Source organism: Castor canadensis, chromosome 15, assembly GCF_047511655.1.
Source record: "Castor canadensis chromosome 15, mCasCan1.hap1v2, whole genome shotgun sequence".
In the NCBI taxonomy this organism is placed as follows: domain Eukaryota; kingdom Metazoa; phylum Chordata; class Mammalia; order Rodentia; family Castoridae; genus Castor; species Castor canadensis.
The window spans coordinates 90,688,513-90,714,219 of record NC_133400.1 but is presented as its reverse complement, the minus strand read 5'-3'; the positions used below and the strand labels follow the sequence as shown (position 1 = coordinate 90,714,219).

Below are 25,707 nucleotides of genomic sequence, written 5' to 3'. Positions count from 1 at the left end.
TGGGGAGACCTCATTTCCAAAATAACCAGAGCAAAATGGACTGGAGTTGTACTTGAGTGGTAGAGTGCCAACAAGTTCTTACAATTTAAATCAAAAACATAATTCATTAAAGAGAAAAGTTATAAACTGAACTTGAGAGTGGAAAAAAAACTTTGTTATAAAATGCTAAAAAATTAAAGTTCTTACAAACATCAAATTGTGGTATTTTTTACCCACCATAATATGCATGTTTTAATTGTAACAAAATATCTATTAATCAAACATTTTAATTAAAATGTATTAAGTAAATTTTAAATCTATTTTAAAAGTATGATAAAAATGTATGCAACATTTACAGAAGAAAAGTAGCTCAAGAACTGCAGAGAAGTGAAAATCTAAACTTTGAAAATTTGAAGGTAGACTGAATAATAAGCAATTTTTTACCTTGATTTCCCTTGTGATCACTTCCAAGGGAAGTGATCAAATCCATTAACAGAGGAAGCAAAATCAACAATAACAACAACAACAAAAAGAACAAATGTCAAAGCTGCAGAAGGATAGGATGTTTGGAATGTACCTTTATTTTCTTTGGATCGAAGATTTCCTCATGCAGGAATTCAGATCAGCTTGTTCCTAAACTGGGTAAGCAACATGGAGTAAACCAAATAGCTTCTCATTCTTGAACTGTTCTCTTTTCATCAACCAGAATCAAAGAACATTTAGGCACCCCCACATTCTGTTATTAACAGTCATCAGAAAATGGATAATTTGGGTGAGGAGAAAACCTAAGTGATAAAAGGAAAGTATTGGTCAATTATTTCTAGGCTGGGTGAAGAGAGCTTTCCATTAAACTGGCATAAGAATGAAAATTAGCATAATTTTCTTTTAAAAATAGGTCTGTACACAACCCAAAAGGTGAATTAAAGAGGGTAAAACTTGTGATAAAAATAGGAAAAGAGGAGAAATAACTAGCATATAGAATCAATAAGACTCCATTTTGAATTAGATGTGGAGAGTGAGGTTTGAGCTATGATATTGGTGTTTGTAGCTCTAACATTAAGAGTATATAAATAGACGTTTAAAGCTTTAAATTTGGATATATTAAGTTTGCACTGTGGGAATAAGCAGAACTGTCCAGTAGACTGCAAGAGCTCTGGCATAGGTGCAAGGGCAGGGCTGCCTCTGACATTGCAGAACCCTGGAGGTTCCAATGTGCAACACTAGTCTGGGAAAATTGCAGGCACTAGACTTCAACCTATGAGAAGTGCTGCTTGGGATGAACCCAGTAAAGCCATGTGGGTGGGTCTGCCTGAGCTTTGGGGCCACAACCCCTAAGTGTGTCCAAGAGACAGCACATGAAGTGAGAAATTTATTCTAGAGCTTTAATCATGTTTTTTTCACTGCTGAGCTTTGGTCTTTCATGTTTCTTGTTTCTTGTCTCTTTTCTCCTATTGCAGAGTGAATATCCACCTGCCTCACCATTGTATTTTTGAACTAGATAACTTGTTTTGATTTCTCAAGCACACAGCTAGAGGAAATCATGCCTGAGTGTCATCCATATTGATTAAAATAAAACCCTAGGTTTTAGACTTTAGACTTTTGAATTGTTGCTGGAAAAAGTTAAGACTTTGAGCCTATTTGGATGGAGTTAATGTGCTATGCATATGAGAAGGAAGCAAATTTTTAGAGTCAGAGGAAAAATGCCTTGGTTTGATATGGCCCTAAAGTTCATATGTTGGAAAATTAACCCCCAAATTCATATGTTCATAGTATTTATAGGTGGGACCTTTGGGAGGAAATTAGTATTAGATGATGTAATAAAGGTGTGGCCCATGCTGGTAACAGAATATTTATAAGAGAAAGAGGGACCTGATTTGATATCTTTCACTCTCTCATACTTAATGACTTCTGCCATGCTATGGTGCAGTTAGAAGAGCCTAGAAGTTATTTCGCAGAGCTGCAGAAATAACTGTCGGTTCTTTATAAATTATCCACTCTATGGTATTAGTCTATAGCAACAAAAAATAGAATAAGATAGAAATGAAACTGGGGATTTTCCAGTGTATAGGCTGGAGTAAAGCACAGTGATAGATACGTAAGGGAGCATACAACATAGAGCGAGAACACAGGTTTGAGGATGGAGCCTTATCTTGCATCAAGTGCTGCTTTTATTCCTGATTAGACAGTGCCCTGGGCATTGGCATAGAGCTCTGGTCTCAGGTCTGAAAAAAGATGGTGTCCATCAATGTTCTCAAATAACAGATTCTCCCTTCTGTGGATTGTTATAAATGGAATTCCTCTACTATGCTTGCCAGGGTCTACAATAGCTACTTACATAGAATCTCTAAGATAGCGAATGTTTCTGTTCAGCCCATCTAGAGTTTTCATATCCTCCAGTGTCAACTGGAAGTCAAAAACCTGCCAAAACATAGAAGTTCAATTTCAACTTTCCTGAAGCAATTGTTATGGCTCTCCTTCCCTCCCCAGAAACACACAAATTTATGTAGGCTTTATGAACCACTATACACTGACTTGTTTTTCATTTGGTGGCAAAAGTCACAGGAATTTGTCCATTCATAGGTGAAACTAGTATCTCTGATCTTCCCTCAGAGGCCTTTTTTTTGGAGGGGGTGCTGCAACTATAGTAAAAAAAACCCTTTAGGTTTTTTAATCCAAGCCTGTCTGAATCTAATTCCTTCATTTTACAATTTGCTACAGTTTGGATATAGTTTGTTACCTTCAAAACTGATGTTGAAATTTATTCCCCAGTGTAATAATGGTGTTGAACACAGTGAGACCTTTAAGAGGTGGTTGAGTCAGGAGGATCCTGCCCCCATCAGGTGATTAATGCCACTTTTGTGTCATTGTGTTAATTCTCCAGGCAGTGAGTGATTTTTCAGTCTCAGGTCTAGATTACTTACTAAGCATGTTGTTCTAAGGTGAATCTGCCACTCAAATTTTGTCCCTTCTGCATGTGACTGCTTCCTTTTCCATTTTTTCACCATTTTATGAGGCTGCACAAAGCTCTGACTAGATATACCTATCCAGTCTTAGATTTCCAGCCACATAGCTGTGAGTTAAATAAACTTCTTTGTTTATAAATTTCCTACTATCTGGTACTCATTATAGCAACAGAAAATGGATTAAGATACAGCTGAAGAGGTCAAGGGATCACTTACACAGGGTCACAGGGTCATACCATAGGGCAAAATCAGAATTTGGGACCCAACCTTTGATAACCTCTGTCTAGCATTCTTTCCAACAACTACACTCCTTTCCTTGAGGCTGTTAAAGTACAAAACAGTTCAAGATGGTGATTATAGGCATAAAATTTATACAGAAATGAACTTTGCTCAAATATGCCTTGAGAGCCTCACAAATAACTGCCTATCAGAGGGAAATGAGGTGGCTCTGTCTGGTCTCTGTTGCCCACAGTCCTACCCCATACCTTGAAGTTCTCTTGCATTCTCTTCTCATTGAAGCTCTTAGCCAGGACCACCACACCCCTCTGTAGCTGGTAGCGTAGGGCAACCTGGGCTGGGGTTCTCCTGTGTTTTTTAGCAATGTCATTGAGTACTGGATCTTCCAAGAGAACTGGATTGTTCTTGCTCACCCTGAGTGGAAAGACAAATGCTACATGTCTGGGAATGGATATGCATTCCTCTTAGGACTATTTATTCAAGCTAGTGATGGCTAATCCTCTAAAATCTTTCTTATTACCCTCTTGGTGTTTTAATATCTGCCCTGCTTCTTCTCTCTGTCTCTCTGTCTCTCTCTCTCTCTCTCTCTCTCTCTCTCTATATATATATATATATATATGTATATATATATATATATATGAAAAATAAAAGAAAGGTAGAAGAGGAAACAAGTACTTTTTCATTTTTAAGCATTTCTGGGAAATTTAGTAAAAAAAAGACAAAATTTTGTCCAAAGTAAGACTGAATTACTACTATCATAATGAATAACCAACATCCAGATGAGAATTTGCTATTTTAAAAATCTTTCAGTAATTTTCTTTTTTTTTGACTTGCCAGGCAGTAGTTTTTATTTTATTATATTTATTATTCACTTATTCACATGTGCATACATTGTTTGGGTCATTTCTCCCTCCTGTCCCCACCCCACCCTCTCTCCCCTTCCCCCCTCGCTTCCCCTCTCCAGTTCTGTTGAAGACTAGAAATAAGCAATGATAAGAATGACAAAGCGTTTTTGCTAGTTGAGATAAGGACAGCTATACAGAGAGATTCCTAGCATTGCTTTCATGTACAAATGTGTTACAACCCAGGTTGATTCATCTCTAACTGATCTTTACCCTGGTAATTTTATTATTCAATCATGTTATATTGAGTCCATACAGTATGGATGTGGGATAGTAAAGGATTACAAAGGCGAAATATTCCTACTCTCTAACCTTAATTTCCCCCATACTGTCCAGAGAGTCAGTATTCTGTAGTAAGTATCTATGATTAAAATAATTTTATGGAGATCATTACCATTCTTTGTTCACATCGGACCCCAAGGCAGCATATGCAACCATGACAATGTCTTTGGACTTGCAGAACTCTAGTAGTTTTCTTTGATTGAGGTAAGGGTGACATTCCACCTGCAGAATGCCAAGCAGAAGTGTTAGCTCACAGGATACCAATACAAAATTTAGCAGGAACATTCAGTGTCATATTATGTGGTGTAAAAAATTAAGATCAAAAGCAACATTGGCTAATTAGTGATCACCATAGACCCACACAGCACCCAAATGCTTAACTTTGAACTTCAGCTCAGGGATAGTATAACGATATTGATTATATACTTAATGCATCATTCTTAGAGGATAGGTTTAAATAACAAGACTATCAGATGATCTCAGTTTGCATGTGATTGCTTATATAGAATAAACAGCAACTCTGTCCTTTTACTTTTTAAATATTACCACTCGTTACATTCCTCTCTTCTCTCTCCTGCTGTCTGAGAACCAATAAATCACCCCTCAAAGTTTTTAGATTTAATAAAATAGTATATTTAGCAAAAATTTACCCATACTGAACATATACATCTTGATGAGTATAGACATATGTAGGCTTCCATAATATGATCACAAAAATCAAGATACCAAGCATATCCCCTCCATTCTTTCTCATGTTCGTTTGTGTGTTTAGCTTTATTTTTAAACTTATTTTTATTTCCTGGGGGTTTTCTGCAAAGTAAGTTAATAACCTGGTTGAATAATGGAAAAAAGAATAGACATTTAGCCACAGAAGTCATCCCTCAATGTTGAGCAGACTTTTTATAAGGTTATTGATATTCTTTGGATCCAGAAACTGGAATGTTTTCTCTTTCCTATCACATCATATTGTGATGTCCTTACTTGATCCTTTCTCCTAAATCTGACCTCACTATAAATGACTACATTCAATTTCTTCCCCAAGCTTCAGGCTTATCCCAAGTCCAATTGAATTTTGGAAATGCTTCTGGGCTTTTTATCATCAAATGGAAATAATTTGGTAGGTGTTATTAGTCAGAAAAAATGTTAGTGATATTACACTCAAATATTCCAATGATAGAGAAATTTAGTGACTACAATTCCACCTTTCCATTTTCCTCACCTCAGTGCACACAGAATAAGAAACCAGGACCTTTGCACTTATTTTTAACCATTTCTTTTCAGCTCCCTTGTCCATGTAACATGTATGCCAGGACACTGCTCTCATCATTGGACAGTTATTCTAGGGGCCAACTCTGCAGTAGGCAATACAGGCAAACTCACTTTTAAAGAATAATAAAATAAAGAGACTTAATTTTTAGAGCACTTATCAGTTTAGGGAAATATTGACAAGAAAGTACAGAAAATTTCCACATACTCACTCTTCTGTCTATCCTCACCCCTATCTATCTCTATTATTTACATTATATTAGTATGGTACAATGGATTTACCAATACAGAAACATTAATATAGGAATTTCTCCATTGTACATTCTACATTTTTTTGGAGAGGGGACAGGAATGGGCTTTGAATTCAGGGCCTCACATTTGCTAGGCAGGTGCTATATCGCTTCTGCCACACCCCCAGCCCTTTTTGCGTTACTTATTTTTCAAATGGGGCTTGTGTTTTTGCCTAGAGCCTCAGACTGCAGTCATCCTGCCTCTACTTACCCCATATCTGGGATAAGAGGCATGTGCCACCACACCAAGCTTATTTGTTGAGCTATATAACATTTCACTTGAATTATTTTCTTACTGTTACCTCATTGCTACACAGAACATAAATAACTGTACTTAAGCTCAACCTTTGCTTGCACTTTTATCTTCATCCCCAAGTAATCAGTTTACATCTGAACAGATTACATTCACCCTTTAAAACTCATAGAAATGTCAAAGTTCTCCCTTGAGTATTTTCATCAGCTATTCAGTCAAAAGTTTTTTTTATCTTTTCTCTTAATTGGTGAAATTAAGAGAAAAGAAAATGTTTTAGAACTCCTATTGTACTTTCATTCAAAAAGAAAATAGGCTTCACTAATATTTAATATAGAGATTGACCATCATCCGTCTTCAGTTTTCATGCAAGACATTTACAAGGAGGTGTGATAACCTGGGTGAAGTGTGAGCCTTCTACAGCAAGGGAGTGTCATCAATCATCCCTGTGTCCACATTCTTTCATAATTCTCCATGGTATGGCAATTTATGAGATGCCCATTTAAATTTGTTTCTCTTAATGAATAGACATTTACTTTGCTTTAAAGATTTTATGGTAATAAAATATACATAGCATACATTTTGTCATTTTAAGTTCACAGCTGAGTAACAGTAAGTACACTCACTTTCTTATGTAACCATCATGCATCTTCTAAGTAGAATCTTGTAAAGAGAGTAGCTTTGAATCACTGTGCAGAGGTTTTGTATCATCAAGATTCTCAGTGGTTAGCTTGTGGCACAGCACTTAAACAAGCTATCAGTCAAAGATGGATTACTCATTTACTTATACATGCATAGGATCTGAATTTATTGAACATTTGTGTTATCTATAACTTCTAGTATCAACCACCACAAGAACTAGTTGATTATCATCCAACCCACTCTTAGATTTTCATTTTACAAACTCACATGGCTTTGAGCATTGTTGTCTTGAATAAGTTGAAGTACATCCTGCTCTTTTGAAGCCTGTGATGTTCAGAGGCAAAATACATTAATGGGGAGTGTAACTGATGGTCCTGTCTGATCCAGGAAAGAAGAAGGTGAAGAGCAGAGGAAGAAGAGATCTATGGGACAGATTGATCAGACTCACCTGGTTGCAGACAGGTTTGTACTTGAGCCCTGGCTTATTCAGGATCATCTCCAGCTGCCTGCCGTTAAAGTTGGACACCCCGATGGACTTGGTCAATCCAGTATCCTTACACTTCTCCATAGCCTGGATAGGAAAGAGTTGTGAGGAAGAATATGAGACAAGGGGAGAGAAAATCTTTCAAGTTCCAAATATCAATAAATAAGGCAGGAATTGATAAAGTAAGAGGAAAATGAAAAATAATAGAAAATGGGTGAGAAGATAATAGTATGTGAAAATATAAGTGAGCAGGACAGAGATAGTAGAGGCAGCACAAACATCAGTGAATGTCTAGAAAAAGTTGACTGAGTCATGGCAAAACATATGCCAGGGGAAAAGGAAATGGAACCAGGTGCCACACATAAGGTAGCAATACCATCTGCCAGGCCACTGACTCTAGCTTTCTCTGACTTAATTGATTATTACTCTGCAACTCATCCATTCTGTCTTGTTACATATTCCCCCTTAATGTTCCTTGAACAGAGTAATGTCTCTTCCTTTTAAAATCTTTACCCTGGTTTTCTTTCTGTCTATAAAACCCTTTTCCACATACTCACATAGCCCATCCCCTCATTCACTGCAGGTCTTTGTTCAAATGTCACATTTCAAACAGCACTATTCTTCCATTCTGTTTCTTACTGCATCTCTGTGTTCCAAACCCTTCCTATTACTCTCAATTCTTCACTAAACTATTCCCCCCATACCACTGACCATTCTCATCAGACAGAGACCTTTGCTCTGTGATATATCAAGCAGTATTCTAAATACTCAGGAAATTGTCAGAGAAACTCAGTAAGAATTTGTTGAATGGGTAAATAAATGAAATGTGCAAACACTGGGATATTCAGAGACTCACCTGAGTATAGTGGAAAGAGTTGGGGATTCGTCTTTCCTAAATTTCTTGTCCATCCCCACCTCCCTTGAGGTTAGAGACATGGCCTCTCTGAAGTGCACTTACCTCCCAAGTACTACATAGATTCACATCATCAAAAATGAGTTTTCCATGTGAGTCCTTTGGTAAAAGCTCATCTCCTGGCTGAAACAGAGCAAGGATAAGCTCACATGAAGATGTATCTGGCTCATCAAAGCTATTTGTGGCACATAGACCTTGAGACTGATGGAACAATTTGCCTTTATTCTTGAAAGAATTTATAAAGTTAATCTAGAGGCAAAAGAAGTACACAGAGGATAAACACTTCCTAGAGAAGCTTTGAAGTGCTAAAGTTAAATTGATATTGTTGTGTCAAGGCTAACACCCCACTACAGCCCTGTGCTAGATAGAGCATAGAGTAGCATTGTATCCAGTGAGCTCCTTAGTCCTGGAGCCTGGTAGAGGAATCCTGTCCCATTCCTTTAGAGTGAATTGTTAGCACCTCAGCTGCTGAGTCTCAGCCTCATTAAATTTCCTGTCTCTTAACTGAACTCCACATCAGGGCAGTCACCAGCTATTCATGAGCATAGGGTTGAAATTGAGGAGTATGGGAGCTTGAAAATACAGGAAATATAGTCACATGATCGAGGCAAAGACATGAGAACCAGTGAACTATCACTCTGGGGCTGGAATAGTGAACTGAAGGTGAAGAGTTTGAGAAAAAAAATGAGAGGAAGAGGGACAGGAAGGGGAAGAGAAAGAGAGAGAGAGAAAGAGAGAAAGAGTATGTTTCTTATCCTCACTGTATCCTTTCATATATACATATGCTAATTTTTATGTTGATCACCAAAGTAAAAACAAGACAAACACCCTCTCCCAAACAAATAAAACCTTTTGCTAACCTTCAAAGGTACTGGGAAATGAATAAGGTAAAGATCCACATAACTCAGCTGAACTTTCTTCAATGATGCTTCCAGGCCTACTTGGACCAATTCTGGACGGCAAAAGGTGCTCCATAGCTGTAGTGGTTGAAAGAGAAGTTGTATGGGATTATTTCTTTAACAAGAATCTTTAGTAATGAAACTGGGCATGGTGGCTCCAGCCTATAATCCTAGCTACCAAGGAGACAGAGATCTGGAGAATCATAGCTTAAGGCCGCCCAAGCAAAAAGTTTGTGAGATCACATCTCTATTAATGGCTGTGCATGGTGGTACATGCCTGTCATCCCAGTTACATGGGGAAGCACAAATAGGACAATCACATTCCAGGCCAGCCAGAGCATAAAGCAAGACCCTATACCAAACATAATTAGCACAAAAAGGGTTGATGGAGTGGCTTAAGCTGTAGAGCACATGCCTAGCAAGAGCAAGGCCCTGAGTTCAACCCTTAATATTTCAAGAGGAAAAAAAATCTTCAAGAATGATTAATAAAACGGCAAATGAATAATATCAACAACAGCCCGCCCCCCCCCTTGTAGTAGTTATACCCAATGAATCTTATGGATTCCTTATAATAGCATAGTATTTTCAGACTGAATAGGGACAACCAATATAGAAAACACAAACGTGGTCTTAGCACATTGATTGTGAAACTTTAGAATGTAAAAGAATTATCTGGTTTGTTTGTTCAAAATATATTCCTGGGTTCTACCCCACACATAATAAATCACAACATTTTGAGGCCACATTGAGAAATTGTATGTTACACCATAACCCCAAGTGATTGTGACTGAGGAAACTTTTTCCTTACTCTATTAAATGGTTAGGCTTTTCTTTGGGACCAAAGAAAGTTAGTCCCAATATTTTTGGATGTATTAGTCAGTTCCTTTTAAGAAGCAATGTAGGGAAAAATAATCAAAATGACCAAAAGTGAGGAAATAAATAATTCATAGAAAAGGAGCATTAAAAGATAAGAGTGGGGTAGGGTGGCTGGTGCTGTAGCTACATTACATCACATTTAAAAATATTCTCAGGGGCTAGAAGAAATGTTCTTTACAGAATTTCATGGATGTGAACTTGCTTTCTGCCCTACTTACTTCATAGTTCGATTTTTCTTTTTTGCAATGGTCAGTTCAATAAATATCAGCGAAAAATTCCTTTGGAGTTCCCTTTCTTATCTGACTTAAATACTAAGTTATTTGTTTTAAGATCTTGTATCAATGGATGTGAACAATATTAGGACAAAATGACATGAGTTTAAAAAAAAAGAGTACATAAGTACTTTTTACGAGCAATAATTTCATCTTTATATCAATTTGAGGTTTTATCCCCATTTTATAAGGAATAGAAAAAAATATTAAATGACTACCAAATAAGTTGAGATATGAACAGCAAAGCTCAGAAAAGCTAAACACTTTTAGTTAGGAAAATTTCATAAATTCAAATTGATAGAATGTTTAGCTAAAATTTGATTCCAGTTTTGTCTGATTCCAAAGCATACACTTTCAAACTAATTCACATTACCTGAGGCAATAGCTAAGAAAGATTAGGAAAGTGAAATAATAACTTTCAAAATTTGAAAAAGCAGAGTTGGACAATAAAAATTCATTCCTGTGTTTAAAAATAAGATAATGATAACAGCTAGCTTTTTTTGAGGAGTCACAAATATTTTTCTAAGGGCTAAGAGCTTTAGATATTTTTTTGATGTAACACATGAAAATCCTATGAGGTAAATAATATTATCATCATTTTAGAGCTTGGGAAACTAAAACACAGAGTTTAAGTAGTTTGAGGTTGCACATTTAGTAAGTGGTAGAGAGTCTGATTCATATATAGAAATCTGAGCACAGAACATATGTTCCTGATCAGTTTCTAATTTTTTCCTTCAAAAAACTATTCTACTATGAGTAAGCTTCCTACTCCTGTAGTTACAGTACATGCAGCCATACACAGTACCTTTGAAGTATAGAATAGGTCATCTCTCTTCACAATGCCATTGGCAATCTTTTTCTGGATGGCAGATCCAATTTCTTCTTCATTTTGGTAAAAAAAAGCTGAGTCAATATGGCGGTAACCTATATCGATTGCACTCTGGATGGCCTCTTCAACCTTACTCTTAGCATCCTAGGAAAGAAAGAAGTTTATTAGATTCAGGAACAGAAGACTAATTCCATATGCAGAGCTATGCAACAGAATCTATTTTTTTTTGCAATGATGTCAAACATAATTTATTATGAGGAAATCTAGTCATGACTTATACAGAAAAATATGAAAATAAGAATTCAGTTGCAGACCTTATGCATGCTATTCTGTACATCAAATTGTATGCACATATTTTCACACGTGTATGAAGAGATAGGTATCTACCTCGGTGTTGGATCCACAGAATGTTCACATTGGTTGTTGCTAGTTACACTGAGATTTAGGGTGAAATTGTTGTTCTCTTTGGGGGTTATGTTTAGTGATGTAGTCCATAGTGTATTTTATTGAGAAAACATAAAATTGCTGGTAAGCATGCTGAGTTAGAGAAACTCTTACTTTGTTGGGAGTCTAAACTAGTCCAGCCACTATGGAAGTCACTATGGAGACTCTTCAAATTAAAAATAGGACTCCTGTGTGACCCAGTCATACCAATTCTGGGTACATACACAAAAGTGTCAATCAGCTTGCTATAGAGATATCTGTATACCCATGTTTATTATAGCATTATTCACTATACCATACTGTGGAATTAGCCTATTTGTCCATCAGTAGATCAATGAATAAAGAAAATGTATGTAAAATGGAGTTTTACTCAACCAAAAAGAAGAATGAAATGTCATTTGCTGGATAATGGATGGAAATGGAGATCATAATCTTAAGTGAAATGAGCCAGTACCACAAAGACAAGGCTCTTATGTTTTCTCTCATTTGTGGAAGCTAAGGAGGGTGGAAAGAAAACCAAGGCCATGAAAGTAAAGGGGGGATTACTAGGGAGTTGGAAGGGGAGGTAGAAAAGGAGGCAAGGGGGGATAAGAAAGAGTAACAGTGGGAGTGATCCTGATCAGTGTACATTAAATGTACATATGGAAATAATAATGAAACACTTTACTTTGTATAATTAATATATGCTAATAATTTTTTTAAAAAACTTATTGTTTTTCTGAAGGATAATATTAGAAGCTATAAATCTAAATGTTGAGTTACAATCAGTGGTGAATATTTAAAAACTAACTCCCTGAAGGAAGTCTTGATTTGTAGTATTTGCCAATTCTAATAGTGTAAATAGCCCCACTATGCCTAATTTAAAGCTGCCAAAATTGAGAAAAGATATTCACAGTTGATGCTTGGATCCTACATTGAAGACACAGGTTTAGTTCTATGTCCCTAAATTTACACTATCTGTACAGCACACCATCAGGTTTAGTTCTATATCTGAATTTACAGTACCTCTACAACTGTATATTTTAATAATCTACACTTATATTACTAAATTAATTTATTCTAGAAGAGATTATACTGGCTGAAACCCAGAAATCTAATGCTATTAATTATCTATCAATGTAAAGAATATGTAACTTGAGACAGAATAATTAGTAATTTACTAATCTAAGCTTGGAAAAACACTTCAAAAAACATTTCATGGAGGATGAAAAAAAGAAAAAAATAAACTCTTTTCCACTTATAAATATCTCATAACTAATTCCTTTTATTTTTGGTGCTAAGTTGGTCCTTATGTGATAATTTCTCCTTCAAAATTTGATATTTTTCTTAGCTGCCTGTAGTTCTAATGTCCCACCAGGCTGGACTCTAAAAGTAATTCAAAATGCTTTCTTTATTACCATTTGTTACATAATAGTCAGAAATCAGATGTCTGTTGGGTATATCTCTTCATTTCCAAGTTATTATGAGTTAACTGAGTTCCATGGAGACTGAATGTCCTGATTCAAGAGCCCAAGTTCAGACAGAGCACCATTCATGCCAATATCCATGCTTGCAATCTTCGTTGCAATACACCTGTCTTGTTGGAGAATCATTCCCTTGACTTTCCTTGAATAATTATCATCATGAGCACTAAGATGTGCCCTTAAGTTTTCAGTGCTTAACTCAGACACTGATATGGAGTTTAGTATTCCAAACAGAAGGAAAATTTCTAAATGCTACTTGGCTTTCATCATGGCACAGTATCAACAACCTAGCCTTCAAGAGACTGTTTCTAAACTGTACCACCAAAACTCTAGTCCTTTTTCCACATCGTAATTGCCACAGTTTTCTCTAGATTCTATAATTGGTGACACATAGGGGGAACTTGGACTTTAAAAATTACAGAGAAACTTTTTTCACAAGTAAGCTTCCTTTGAATTTTCTGGTACATGGTAATGATGACAACTAGGTTTCATTTACCCTAATATTTTGTAAGATGGCTACCACTGGACAGCAGGTGAGAGTAATAAAAACAGACCTATCCACCCCTGAATTGCTAAAAGATGACAAAATTCATCTGTCTTGATATAGTGGTACTCCAACTGTGATCTTTGGATGAGTAGCATCAGAACCACTTGGTTGCAAATTAGAATTGTGGTATTTTTAAACTTATTCTAGATTTGCTCAGAACTTTTGGGGTTAGGCTTTTGAATCAGCATTTTTAATAAGATTCTCACATTCCATATCTGTAAAATTTCAAAAAACACTGAAAATGCACCTAACTCGGAGACCTGTAACCTAACCTGGAGGGAAGTATCTTAAACACTGAAATGTGAGGCCTGCCTGAGTTCCCTAAACTATACAGTGGCTGGTAGTTATCAGGAACCAGATCTGCTATTCCTCCACCTCCAATCCAATATGTTACCTTATTGGAAGCAGAGGTGCCAAATCCCAGCATAGGCATGAAGTGGTTATCACTCAATTTTACAGAAAGGAGTTTGCTCATCTCCTTACACTTTTCTGGCAAAATACACACTAATTTTTTTCTTTATTAACAGGAACCTGGAGAATGAAGAAATATCACTATTTTTGTAAGACATAAGAGAAATGATTCAATTCAGTCAGACATGATGAACATGCATGGAATCTCAGTGACACAGGAGGTAGAGGCAGGAGGATAGTGGTCAGCAGTCAGCTTAGGCAAAGTAAGTAATCAAGACCCTATCTCAAAAACAAAAAGTTACCAAAGATCTGGATGTGTGGCACAAGTGGTAAACGGTTCTAGCACCCTGGGTTTAATCCCAGTATCATCAATAAATTAAACAAAACAAAGTCCACAATTCTGTGGTTTTTAGCATAGTCATAGGCAACCTGGCTGTCTTTCCCCCCATTAATTGCCCTAGGGCTATATGTTTTGTAGGCTTCAACCCAATTAAAAAAAAGAAAATAATGCATGAAACATTGGATATGATTATATAAAAATTCCCCAAAGCTCCTAGTGAAAGCATTACTAGAATAAACCAGAGAACTGTATTGCTGACCATGTACAAATTAAAGACACAAACTTAATCCAAATCATGTATACTACGCACGAAAATGGAGAAAATACTGCATTCACTTTTGTGATAGGAACGTCAGAATACATAAGCATAAAGATAACAAGGATGATAGAACTTCCATAAACCATAAAATATCATTGAAGGGATAAAATGACATTTGAACAAGTGAAAATATATATGAAATTTTTGAACAGGAAAATAATATACTAAAATGTAAATTCTCTTAAAATAATGTATATATCCATGCAATTATACTTTACATTCCAAACAGATTTGTGTAAGTTGTAAAAAGAGGAAAACATGAAGGAAACTTGATTTACTGGTCCTAAAAAAGTTATTACAAAATCAATATAATCTAAAAAATAGTACATGTATAAGGTTACACAGAAATATCAGTGGCATAGAATATAAACTTCAGAATTAGCTTTTATTTATATGACTTTATAAAGTATGATTTATAAGGTAATATAACTCAGAGGAAAATAATGGATTATTTATTAAATGCAACTGGAATAAATAGCTATCCACTACAAAGAAAATAACATTGATCTTTCCCTCTTACTCTATGTTTAAAAAGGAATTCCAAATATGTAAGTAATATGAAAAAGTAAAAAATGAGAGGAAAACTCTATGAGACTCTAAGGTACAATTTTGGGGGAGAGTAAGCCTTGTTATAACAGGCCAAAAAATCACTTTCCTTTAAAGAAGAGGCAGATATATTTAAGTACATAAAATAAAATTATTGCATGGGAAAATATAGTATTAGCCAAATTAACAAAAAATGATAATTTGGAAAATATTTATAACCAGATAAAAGGGCTGATATTTTACACAAACATGTTTACTGGCAGCCATTCAATCAAGTGAACACTCACCATGAGCAAATCAATAAATAAATAAGGCACATTGACTCTATATAGTATAGTATAGTCTATATACTTGATATTCACAGATATATGGTTCTAACATGATCCCCATTGAGGAAAAACCATGAATGATCAGGACGCATAGAGTTGAGCACTGTACTGAGGATGCTCCATTCATTTTCCCATAATGTCACCCAACTTGTGTTAAAGACAAGCTGACTTTCTACAAACCTAAATTTTAAAACACATTTTATTAGCATATGTTAGTTGTGTAAAGATCAGTTAGAGACAAATCAACTTGGGTTGTAACATATTTGTACATGAAAGCAATGCTAGGAATCTCTCTGTATAGCTATCCTTAACTAGCAAAATCGCTTTGTCTTTCTTACTATGCTTATGTCTTCTCTTCACTTCTGCCTGGAAGTGAGGTGGGGGAAAGGTGAGGGTGAGGTCAGGGGAGAGAAATGACCCAAACAATGTACACACATGTGAACAAATGATATTGTGACATTTCCATTCATCCCCTCTACCATCTCTCTTCCTTATCCCTCTCACCCCCCTTTACAATGACAATAGGTTTCATTGTTCTAGTCCATATAAGAATATAAAGTACATCGAGAATATTTATTCTCCTTTATCCCCTCTTCACCCTTTTCCTCCCACAAGTCCCTCCCTCACAGTACCTGCTTTATAATCCTGTCCTTCATTTTTAAGTCCATATTTTTACAATGGTATTTCAGCTGTGAATACACTGTACTTTTGTCACATTAACTCCCTTTATTACTTTCTTGTCCTTTCCTCCCACCCCCTATTATTCAATAGCTTTTCTTTATGATATCTTCCTTTACAAATGCAATGTATTTTGATATTGTTCAATCTCTATGATTCTCTTTTTCTCTTCCTCCTCCCCCGATTCCCATGATACAATCCCACAATTGCATACATGTTCTACATATAAATGTGTGTAAGATCATGTTTGTATTTGCATATACATTTATCTTTTGCATACATCCTCAATATATGAGAGAAAACATACAACATTTTCTTTCTGAACCTGGTTTACTTAGCTTACCATGATGCTTTGCAGTTCCATCCATTTACCTGCAAACAACATAGTTTCATTTTTCTTTCTGGCTGAGTAATAGTCTCATTTCTTTAATCCATTCATCAGTTGTAAGGCATCTGGGCTGTTTCCATAGCTTGGTTATTGTGAATACTGCTACAATATACATGGGTGTACAAGTGGCTGTACTGTATACTGACTTATATTCCTTTCATTATATACCCAGGAGTGTTTCACTGGATTCCTATGGTAGCTCTGCTTTTAGTTTTTAAAAATAAGCTCCATACTGCTTTCTACAGTACTTGTACTAATTTGCATTCCTACCAACAGTGTATAAGTGTTCCTGTTTTATTGCATCCTTGCTAACATTTGTTGTTGTTTGTGTTTTTAAAAATATTCATTCTAACTGGGGTGAAATGAAATCTTAAGTAGTTTTGATTTTCATTTCTTTTATGGCCAGGGAAGCTGAGAACTTCTTCATGCATTTATTGACCACACCTGTTTCTTCCTTTGTTTGAAAATAGTCTGTTAAGTTCATGCGCCCATTTCTTCATTGGGTTGTTGTTTCTACAGGAATTTATTTTTTGAGCTCCCTGTAGATTCTATGGTTAACAGTTCCTTATCAGCTGAATAACTGGCAAAGATTTTCTTCCATTCTGTAGGCTGTCTTTTAAGTTTAGTGACTGTATCCTTTGCTGTATAGAGGCTTTTAGTTTGATACAGTCCCATTTGTTTACCTTTCCTCCTAATTGCTGAACTATTGGGGTTCTATTAAGGACATCATTGCCTATGCCTGTATGTTCCAATTTCCCCTATTCTTTCCTGATTCCTACAGCAGTTTCATAGTTTCTGGTCTTATGCTAAGGCTTTTGATAGACTTTGAATTGATGTTTGTACAGGAGGGTGAAAGATAGAGATCTAATTTTAGTCCTCTACATGTGGATATCCAGTTTTCCCAGCCCCTTTGTTCAAGAAGCTATCTTTTCTCCAATGTATGTTTTGGGAGGTTTACTGTACTTGTTATATAGAACAATTGGAGTGTATCCTATGTGCTAGACAAAGGATAGTATGTATTAGAATCCAGTTTTCTTAAATCATAACCACATAGTTTTCAAATTTTCACTTAAAAATTAAGCATATTTCAGATTTAGCTGTGTGGTATTTATGTCTGGGTCTTTTATTCTGTTCTACTAGTCTTCATGTCTGTTTTTATGACAGTACCATGCTGTTTTTATTGCTATGGCTCTATAGTATAGTTAGAAACTAGGCATTGTCATACCTACAGCATTGTTTTTGCTCAGAATTGCTTTGGATTCTCAAGTTTTTTTTGTGCTTCCACATGAACTTTGGGATTTATTTTTCTATTTCTGTAAGGAATGTAAGTGAAATTTTTATAGGGATTACATTGAACATATAGATTGCTTTTGGTAGTATAGCCATTTTCACAATATTGATTCTGCCATTTGCCTCACTCTTGCTCAATACAGTTTCAAATCCCTAGCCAGAGATAAAAAACAGGAGGAAGAAATAAAATGGATTTTAATACAGAAGGAAGAAGTCACATTATTCCTATTTGCAAATGATATGATCTTATACCTAAAAGGCCCTAAGCTATTCACACAAAAATCCTATTAAAAATCATATTCTTTCAAAAAAGTAGGAGGACATAAAATCCCAATACAAAAGTCAGTTAACTTTTCTATATACCAACAATGAATACACTGAGAAAGAAATCAAGAAAACAATCCCATTTACAATAGCCTCAAAATATACCTAGGAATAAATTTAAGAAAGGAAGTGAAAGATCTCTTCAATAAAAACTATAAATCACTGAAAAAAAGAAATCAAAGAAGATAAACTTCAAATTTTCACTTTATTATTTAAATTAAATACATGAACTCTTACCTTGATTTTTGAGCACCATTTGTTTTGGGGGAGGCAGATTTTTTTCAAAATAAGGGCAGAGAAACATTCAGCAGTTCACACAATGATTTAGGCACCCTGATGATAAACACAGGACTGACTGAGAGCTTTTGTGTATCAACTGAATTATGGAATGTGCAGGCAAGAATTTGAAATTTAGCTTTTGACATATTTTTTGACTTTATTTATTTATTTTTGCCCATGCTTTGTCAAAAGCATGCATAATAAATTTGCAAATAAGGTAGCTTACTTTACTTCTTAAATAGAAAAATTAAAGTGTATTAGACAAAGGATAGTTTTTATTAGAATCCAATTTTCTTAAATCATAGCCACATGTGTTTCAAATTTTCATTTAAAAATTAAATATATTTCAGTATTTGCTATATTATCTTAGAGAAATATTGAAAGTACATATTAAGCTATTCACCTGAATGATAGTGAAGTTGCTGGAAACTATGAAGAAAAAATTAAGTAAAAAGAATGTATGTATATACATTTACTTTGAAATATACATTTCTATGTAAGGAAATTAAAATTTAGTGAATCATATCAAATTACTGAGACAGCAAATGACAAAGCACTCATTATGATTACTTAAAGGAGCAATAATTACATGTTACAATTCATAGTTGAATAAGTTTAAATGGTCCCACCTAACATACAGGAATTCCTGACATTAGAGAATTATTTTCTGTATATAAGGATTTTTGTGCTTACCTATAAGTGGATATAGAGTGTATTTCAAGCCATGAATAAGAAAATGCTGAATTTCACAGGGAAAGTCAAAGTAGACTGTTGCTTAATGGACATTGGAAAGGTCTTAACTTCTTATCTGTCTATTGATCTTCAATTGCAAAACTTGACAAACAAGTTGATATTGTCAACTGTGCTCTCTCCTATGCTACTGTTGAAGTCATCCAAATATTAGGAGACACACACAATGAAAGAGAATAAAGCTCTATTATTTATGTGTCCTGGTAGGTACAGTGTCTGCCTGGAGGTCAGGAAGGTTTGGGGGGAAAAGTCACAGACTAGCATATTTATTGCAGTCCAGAATGTTATCCAAACCAGTTTCCCATGGAGAGTTTTAATTGGGTTTTAATCAAGAAAGCAAAATGCCAAGCGATATATTGTGATTTTGGTGATTATTGTGACACACATGCCCAATCTTTTGGGGAATGAACAATGGGGCAAGTCAAACCTTCTGCATCTAGCTGTTTCATAGAGAAGACCTCACTACAGATCAGTTGCATATGGCAAGTATTTGATAGATTACATCAAGGAAGTGGGAGGAGATAGAGAGTTAGAATCTGTGTCAAAGATAACTAAGCTCTGCTTCTCATATGAGAAAGTTAAACATATTTAAAATAGATGGCACGGCAACATAAGATTATAAAAATTCACCATATATAAATGTAATGTAAATGAGTAGTGCATATATTTACATATTTGAAGATCCTTATGCTAAAAAGCAACAGTTTCTGAAATTTGAAAACCTGGCCACATACCAGACTTTTTGGAATAGGTATGAGTCTGATGTAGAAATTCAGACTCTATCTAGACAATAAATATGGTGGTTGGGTAACTTGGACTCTCTTCTCATGGATGCAATAAGGCTATCATTTCTAGAATTAAAGTATAAATGTCTTCATATAAACAAGTACATGAATGGTGAGAAATACAAATTACCATATTGGCTAATTTTTTGTCCCTAACCTCTAAGAAAAGCAAATTATCTAAAGAGCATTCCCTACCTTCCTTCTTTTCACCCTTCTTTGATCCACAAATTTGACAATGTGTTTGGGGAGGTTGGGATAGAGGGTTACTTGATTCCTAAGGGGTGTAAGACTGGGAAAGTAAGTAGAATCAACTTATGTTATGTTACCTTTTGCAACAGATACCTTATAAGAAAGAGGTTGTTGAAGCGGTAGTTCCTAGATTATTTCCAACAATGCAATCTGTTCAGGAAACCAACAGTCTTCTATGTATGCCCAAGTTTTGATGATTAGACTGAGGCACAGATAATTTATCTACTATTCCTAATATTCTACCTAGGCTCCATTTTGTTCCCTAAATTTTATTTCAGTATACCATAATGTCAACACATCTGTTTCTAGTGAATATTTTCAGTTCAGGGGCCTGGCCTGAGTCCAGATGAGTACCTACAGCATGGAAATTTAGGATTTTTCCCACGATGTGCTTTTTATACTTACAGAGGGCATGAGTTTATGAAGTTGATAGCTACAGTGTGATAACTCATCTGGTTTGCTTACAGCTTAGTGAGAAGACATGGACTTCCCCTGCCCTCCATTCTATTAGTCAGTCTCACACCATCGCTCTTCCTTTCTTTTGTGTCAAAATAATCATTTAGTCTTTTTCCAGTGCTACAAACCTATTGCCTTGGGAGAGAACATGAACATGATAGCAGGCACAATACAAGAAGGGTTGAGAAAGTTTAAATGTTTTATTACACGCACAGTTCCCTGGAAAAGACAGAACATCATGAAGGCCACATAGAGAAATATCAGAGTTGGTCATAAGTTAGAGACAGAAAAATCAAACTGTGTGCAAGACTCTTCATTATTTTTTCCACAAGTAGGGATTATGAAGGTCTGTGGGCTTAGACTTCTCTAGTTAGGGTTCTACTTACAGTGAAGGTATATGAGTTTAGGTTTCCCTAACTATGGATGAAAATTCTGCACTTAAAAAATTCATGTTCATTTGACTGTTACAATGTCTGGTCTGGAACTATCTAAAGTCTCCACTTATTTTGGGTGCAAATCAGGATTAACTTGAGAACAACAAATGTACAATTTTGTAAATGTTCAAGTGTCCATATGCAGAAATTAAAGTATGGTTGATATAAGTGGCCCTATAAAATGTTATCCCCATTATTGGTATTAAGTACTCTGGGGAGTAGATAGGTTACCAAGAAGAGTACTTGTGGGATGTATTGTGAGATCCAGGGCAGCATGTATTCATGGCATTTAAGTGAAGGACAGCATAGGTATATATTCCTAGGACTGGAACTATGACCCCCTTAAATCATGGATCATAGTGGCATGCCCCATTTATTGGGTAGGGACCATTAAATAAATCCATGATATATTGAGAAATACCCAGAGTCTGGAGTAATGTGATAGTAGAATGTAGAATAAGGTATAATTACGTGAAGCTTTTCTCAGTATTGTTAGTAAGAGTGGTATAGACTATGATTAACTTATGATAAAAACACTGTGGTTACTATCCATGTGTCAGGAGGTTGTTCCATGTTTGAAAACATCTCTGTGGTCAGCCAGTGGGAAGTCACGGTTAAATGATTGTTAAGGTGATTCTATCTAACAAGCTCTGTCCTCTATGTTAGAGGCCAAGAGCTTTATTGTTTGTTTGAGAGACTAAAATCTGGGACATTTACTCTTTGTTCTCCGTGAATTTTAGCTACCATCTTTGTCCTACTGGGAAACAGGCAATTCCTTCTGTAGCAAGGACTATATGTAGGATATATTGGACTTGTTGACATATTGGCAGGTCAGTGTCCATAATGATGATTATAATTAATAGCCAGCCCTACAATATTGGAGAAACAATGACTGAGGGCTGGTCTTCGGGAAAGATGAACATAATACAGATGGGGTTTCAAGGGGGTGAATAAAACTCTCAGCTCTGCAGTATAATCTACTGGCTCTGGAAGGACATGTGTGGGTGAGAGATTGTAAACGACAATGTGACAAGTCACAAGTTGAGGATAGATGACAGTAGATGGGGTAGCACGGATGTGGGAAATGCCTAATTAGCCTTGTCCCATAGTGAGGGTTTTGAATATCATCCCTAGGGTTGACTGGATGGGATGAGAAGACTATATTGTGGGAAGAGGATAGTTATTAACTGACATTTTGTAATTTGATGTATGCCATTATTGATCTAAACAAAATGGAGTGGTAATGAGATATTAGAATGAATACCTTCTATCATTGGAGAGAGAATGGGTATACATGGGGCCTTGTGCTGAGATGGATAATTTCTAATGTAGAAAAGAGTGGGAATTAGTGGAGCCCCATGCCAATATGGATGATTTCTGGCAGTTGAAAGAGACAGTAAGTGTTAGTGAAGACCACATATGATTGGGAGCAAATGGAAATCTCTATAGTTAATAGGAGTGCTCAGAATAAGGGGACTTCTAGAAAGTCACGTAAGCATTACAGTGGTCATATCAAAGGATAACATTGTTTATCACAACTTCATTATCTCAGAATTTCTCTCAGACTCACAGGAGTTAGACCTGGGTTATGGTGGAGTCATAGTCCTGAGGCCACAACTAATGGTTATGCAAGTACCCCTTTGCAAGGCAGAGTCAGAGGCCAACAAACAATAGTGTGATATGATCACATTTAATATGATCACTGTTTAATATCAAGAAATCTTGCAACATGATCCATTCCATTAGTAAATTTAAAAATGTTTGAAATCATATGGAATATCTTTTCTGACCACAATGCTAATAATCAGAAAAGTAAAAATCAATAAAAGGGAAAACATTGTAAATGATATAAATATGTGGAAATCAAATAATTTGCTTTTGAGAGGCCATCAGATCAAGGAAAAATCAAGATGGAAATTTAAAGCTTATCTAAAACCAAATGAAAATGGAGATACATCATGCACAAATGTATTGGATGTAGCAAAAGCAGTACAAAGAGGTATGTTTACAGCAATCAGTGCCTACACTAAACAAAGTATAATGATTTCTGATAAGCAACCTATCAGTGCATCTCCAGGAACTGGACATCAAGGAACTATTACATCCAAAATTAGAATAAGTAAAGAATAAAAGAGCATAAACAAAATGGAGAATAAATATCAGTACAGAAGGTCAAGCTGTTTGTCCTGAGTATGTCCAAGTTTTGATGATTAGACCAAAGCACAGGTAATATGCCTTAACATATCTATGGTTCCTGGTTTTCTAAGTTTTTTGTTCCCTAAACATGATTGTTGTGTACCAGAGTGACAGCACATCTATTGCCTGTGAACATTTTCAGTTCTGGGTTTCAAACTGAGTTTATAGGAATTCCTGCAACATGGGGATTTAGATTGTCACCTGGATGGCTTTTTATACCTATGGAGAACATGATTTTATAAGATTGATAACTATAATATGTAGGACCTGGAACCTTCTCATCTGGTTCCCTTATAGCTCAGTGAGAAGACATGAACTTCCTCCACCTCTCCTTTCTATTAATCAGCCTTGCTCCATGGCTCCTCCTTTCTTCTGCCTCAAAATAATCATTTAAGATATAGCACTGGTCCCAGTGCTATAAGCATATTACCTTGAGTAAGATGGTGAATTAGAGCAGTCTAGAAATGGTGACTTAAAGGTTTAGTTATTCCCTTGGTAGAAAACACCATGCAGGGTTACTAGAGTTGGCCATGAGGCAGAGATAGAAATTCAAACTGTAAGCACACTATGGTTTCCACAGTAATGAACAAGCAAGGAGGGTAGGTGGGCTTAAGATTAACAAGCTATATGTCACTAGACACTTTTATAAAGTCATGTTCCCTCTAATTAGTCCTGTGTGGTCTGGGGATATCTAAAGTCTGCAGATATTTTGAGGTAAAAAGGGTTTATTTACTTATCATTAGGAGATTGCTTGAACACACTTTGGTTGTGTTTGTGAGGGTGTTTTCAGAGAAATCGCTAACCAACAGATGGTACAATTAAGGAGGCAAGACTTGTCTCGAATGTGGGTAGCATCATTCAGGCCTGGGGCTCAAATGGAAACAAAACAAAATACAGAAGGAGGAAGCCAGTCAGCACATGAAGTTTCCATTCTTCCTGATTGATGCATCTATTGTTGCTACCATTGCCTGTGACAACTCCAAATGCTTTAGCCTTACAATGTGGCCGCATACTAGTGACCCTCTAGAGAACTTCCAGGTCTTCAGCTTTGGATTGGGGCTGCATCACTGGTTCCTCTTGTTCTGAAGTTTCCACCTGTTTGGACTGAGAAGATACTGGTTTCTCAGTCCCTCCAATCTGCAAATGGCCATTGTAGGACTACTCAGATTCTAATCCTGGAAAGCAATCTAATAAATCTGCTTTTATAATTGTATATATTCCACTGGTTCTGTTTTTTTAGAGAACATTGACTAATAAAGATTTTGGTGTCAGAAGTGGTTCTAGAGAAAGAGAACAGTTAGGATGAATTTTCTTCATTGCTTTTGTGGTTTCCACAGTTAGCTCCCTTATTATACCTAATGTTTCTAAAGATGTTTTCCCAAACTACAGGGAGAACTGATAATCCATGGAGAGAACTGTTTACAGAGATATGCAAGGTAAATTAATTTAATATTGCCAATTCACTTATTAGAGGTAAAGAATTTATTGACTGTATACCTGATACTTTTCAATATCTCTAGAAAATGATGGAATATAGTGATGCTGGCCAATTGCTTCTGGAATCCCTGAAAAACTCATAAAAGAAAAAGGTGGGCTCAAAGATTCAGCTTCTCAGCTTCAGATGTCCATAAACAATCTAAACTCTTCTAAGTGTGTCCCGAAGAAAAATCTCCTGGTGGCCATAGGTGGCCATAGGGTCATGTTGACCTGTGGCAATGGCTGCTTAATCATGGTCCTTCCAGAAGTGAAGTTGTTAGGAAACCTATTAAATTATTACTCCGTCTGTATAAACAGAAAATATGCAGGGTAAATGAATGACAGTTTACGTCGAGTCATAGCAATAAAGAGCCACTTTTCCTTAACCAGTTCCCAGACTTGAGTCAGTTTGGAAATCAACCTCACGTTGGTTCCTTAACATGTGAAATGCAGACTATTATGGCAAGAAAGGCCAAATAGAAGTTGTCAGAACTGGCACTGTTTGGGAAAATAATAAATCATATACAAAATTCCATTTATGGAGGGATCAAAGGGATTAGTGCCACAGTTAATGACTTCAACAATGTAAAGATGGTGGTTCTCACTTTATTCCTATTTAACTCTTCTGTTTGGCCTTTGCAGAAGATGGATGGATGGATCTTGGAAAATGACGATGATTATTGTAAGCTTAATCAAGTAGCAACTCCAACTGTAGCTGCTGTACCAAATGTGATTTTCTTCCTTAAGAAAATGAACGTGTCTCCTGGTGCCTGGTATGCAACTACTGATTGGAAAATACTTTTTTCTCTGTACCTCTTCACAAGGACTACCAGAAGAAATTTTCTTTCAGTTGGCAAGGTCAGTAGCATCCTCTCAGTGTTCTAATTCAGGGGTATGCCACTCTCCAGTTCTGTGTCAT

General features: G+C 35.9%; 1 protein-coding gene across 4 annotated transcripts; it reads right to left on the bottom strand.

Annotated features, from left to right (window-relative positions):
- Positions 1 to 204: 204 nt before the first annotated feature.
- Positions 205 to 19,223, bottom strand: LOC109678869 (aldo-keto reductase family 1 member C1-like). Of its 4 annotated transcripts, none has more exons than XM_074056743.1 (12): positions 19,136 to 19,222; positions 18,401 to 18,496; positions 13,933 to 14,069; positions 11,061 to 11,228; positions 9,069 to 9,185; positions 8,254 to 8,331; positions 7,260 to 7,382; positions 7,079 to 7,135; positions 4,476 to 4,585; positions 3,428 to 3,593; positions 2,315 to 2,397; positions 205 to 764 (listed from the first exon to the last, which is right to left on the bottom strand). In XM_074056743.1, the coding sequence occupies exons 3-12, from the start codon at positions 14,011 to 14,013 to the stop codon at positions 722 to 724; spliced, it is 1,026 nt and encodes a 341-aa protein (XP_073912844.1). In that variant the 5' UTR covers positions 14,014 to 14,069; positions 18,401 to 18,496; positions 19,136 to 19,222; the 3' UTR covers positions 205 to 721. The 4 variants fall into 4 exon arrangements, with proteins under 4 accessions (XP_073912844.1, XP_073912846.1, XP_073912845.1 ...); XM_074056745.1 differs by having other exon boundaries at positions 205 to 617; XM_074056744.1 differs by lacking the exon at positions 18,401 to 18,496 and having other exon boundaries at positions 19,136 to 19,223.
- Positions 19,224 to 25,707: the final 6,484 nt, after the last annotated feature.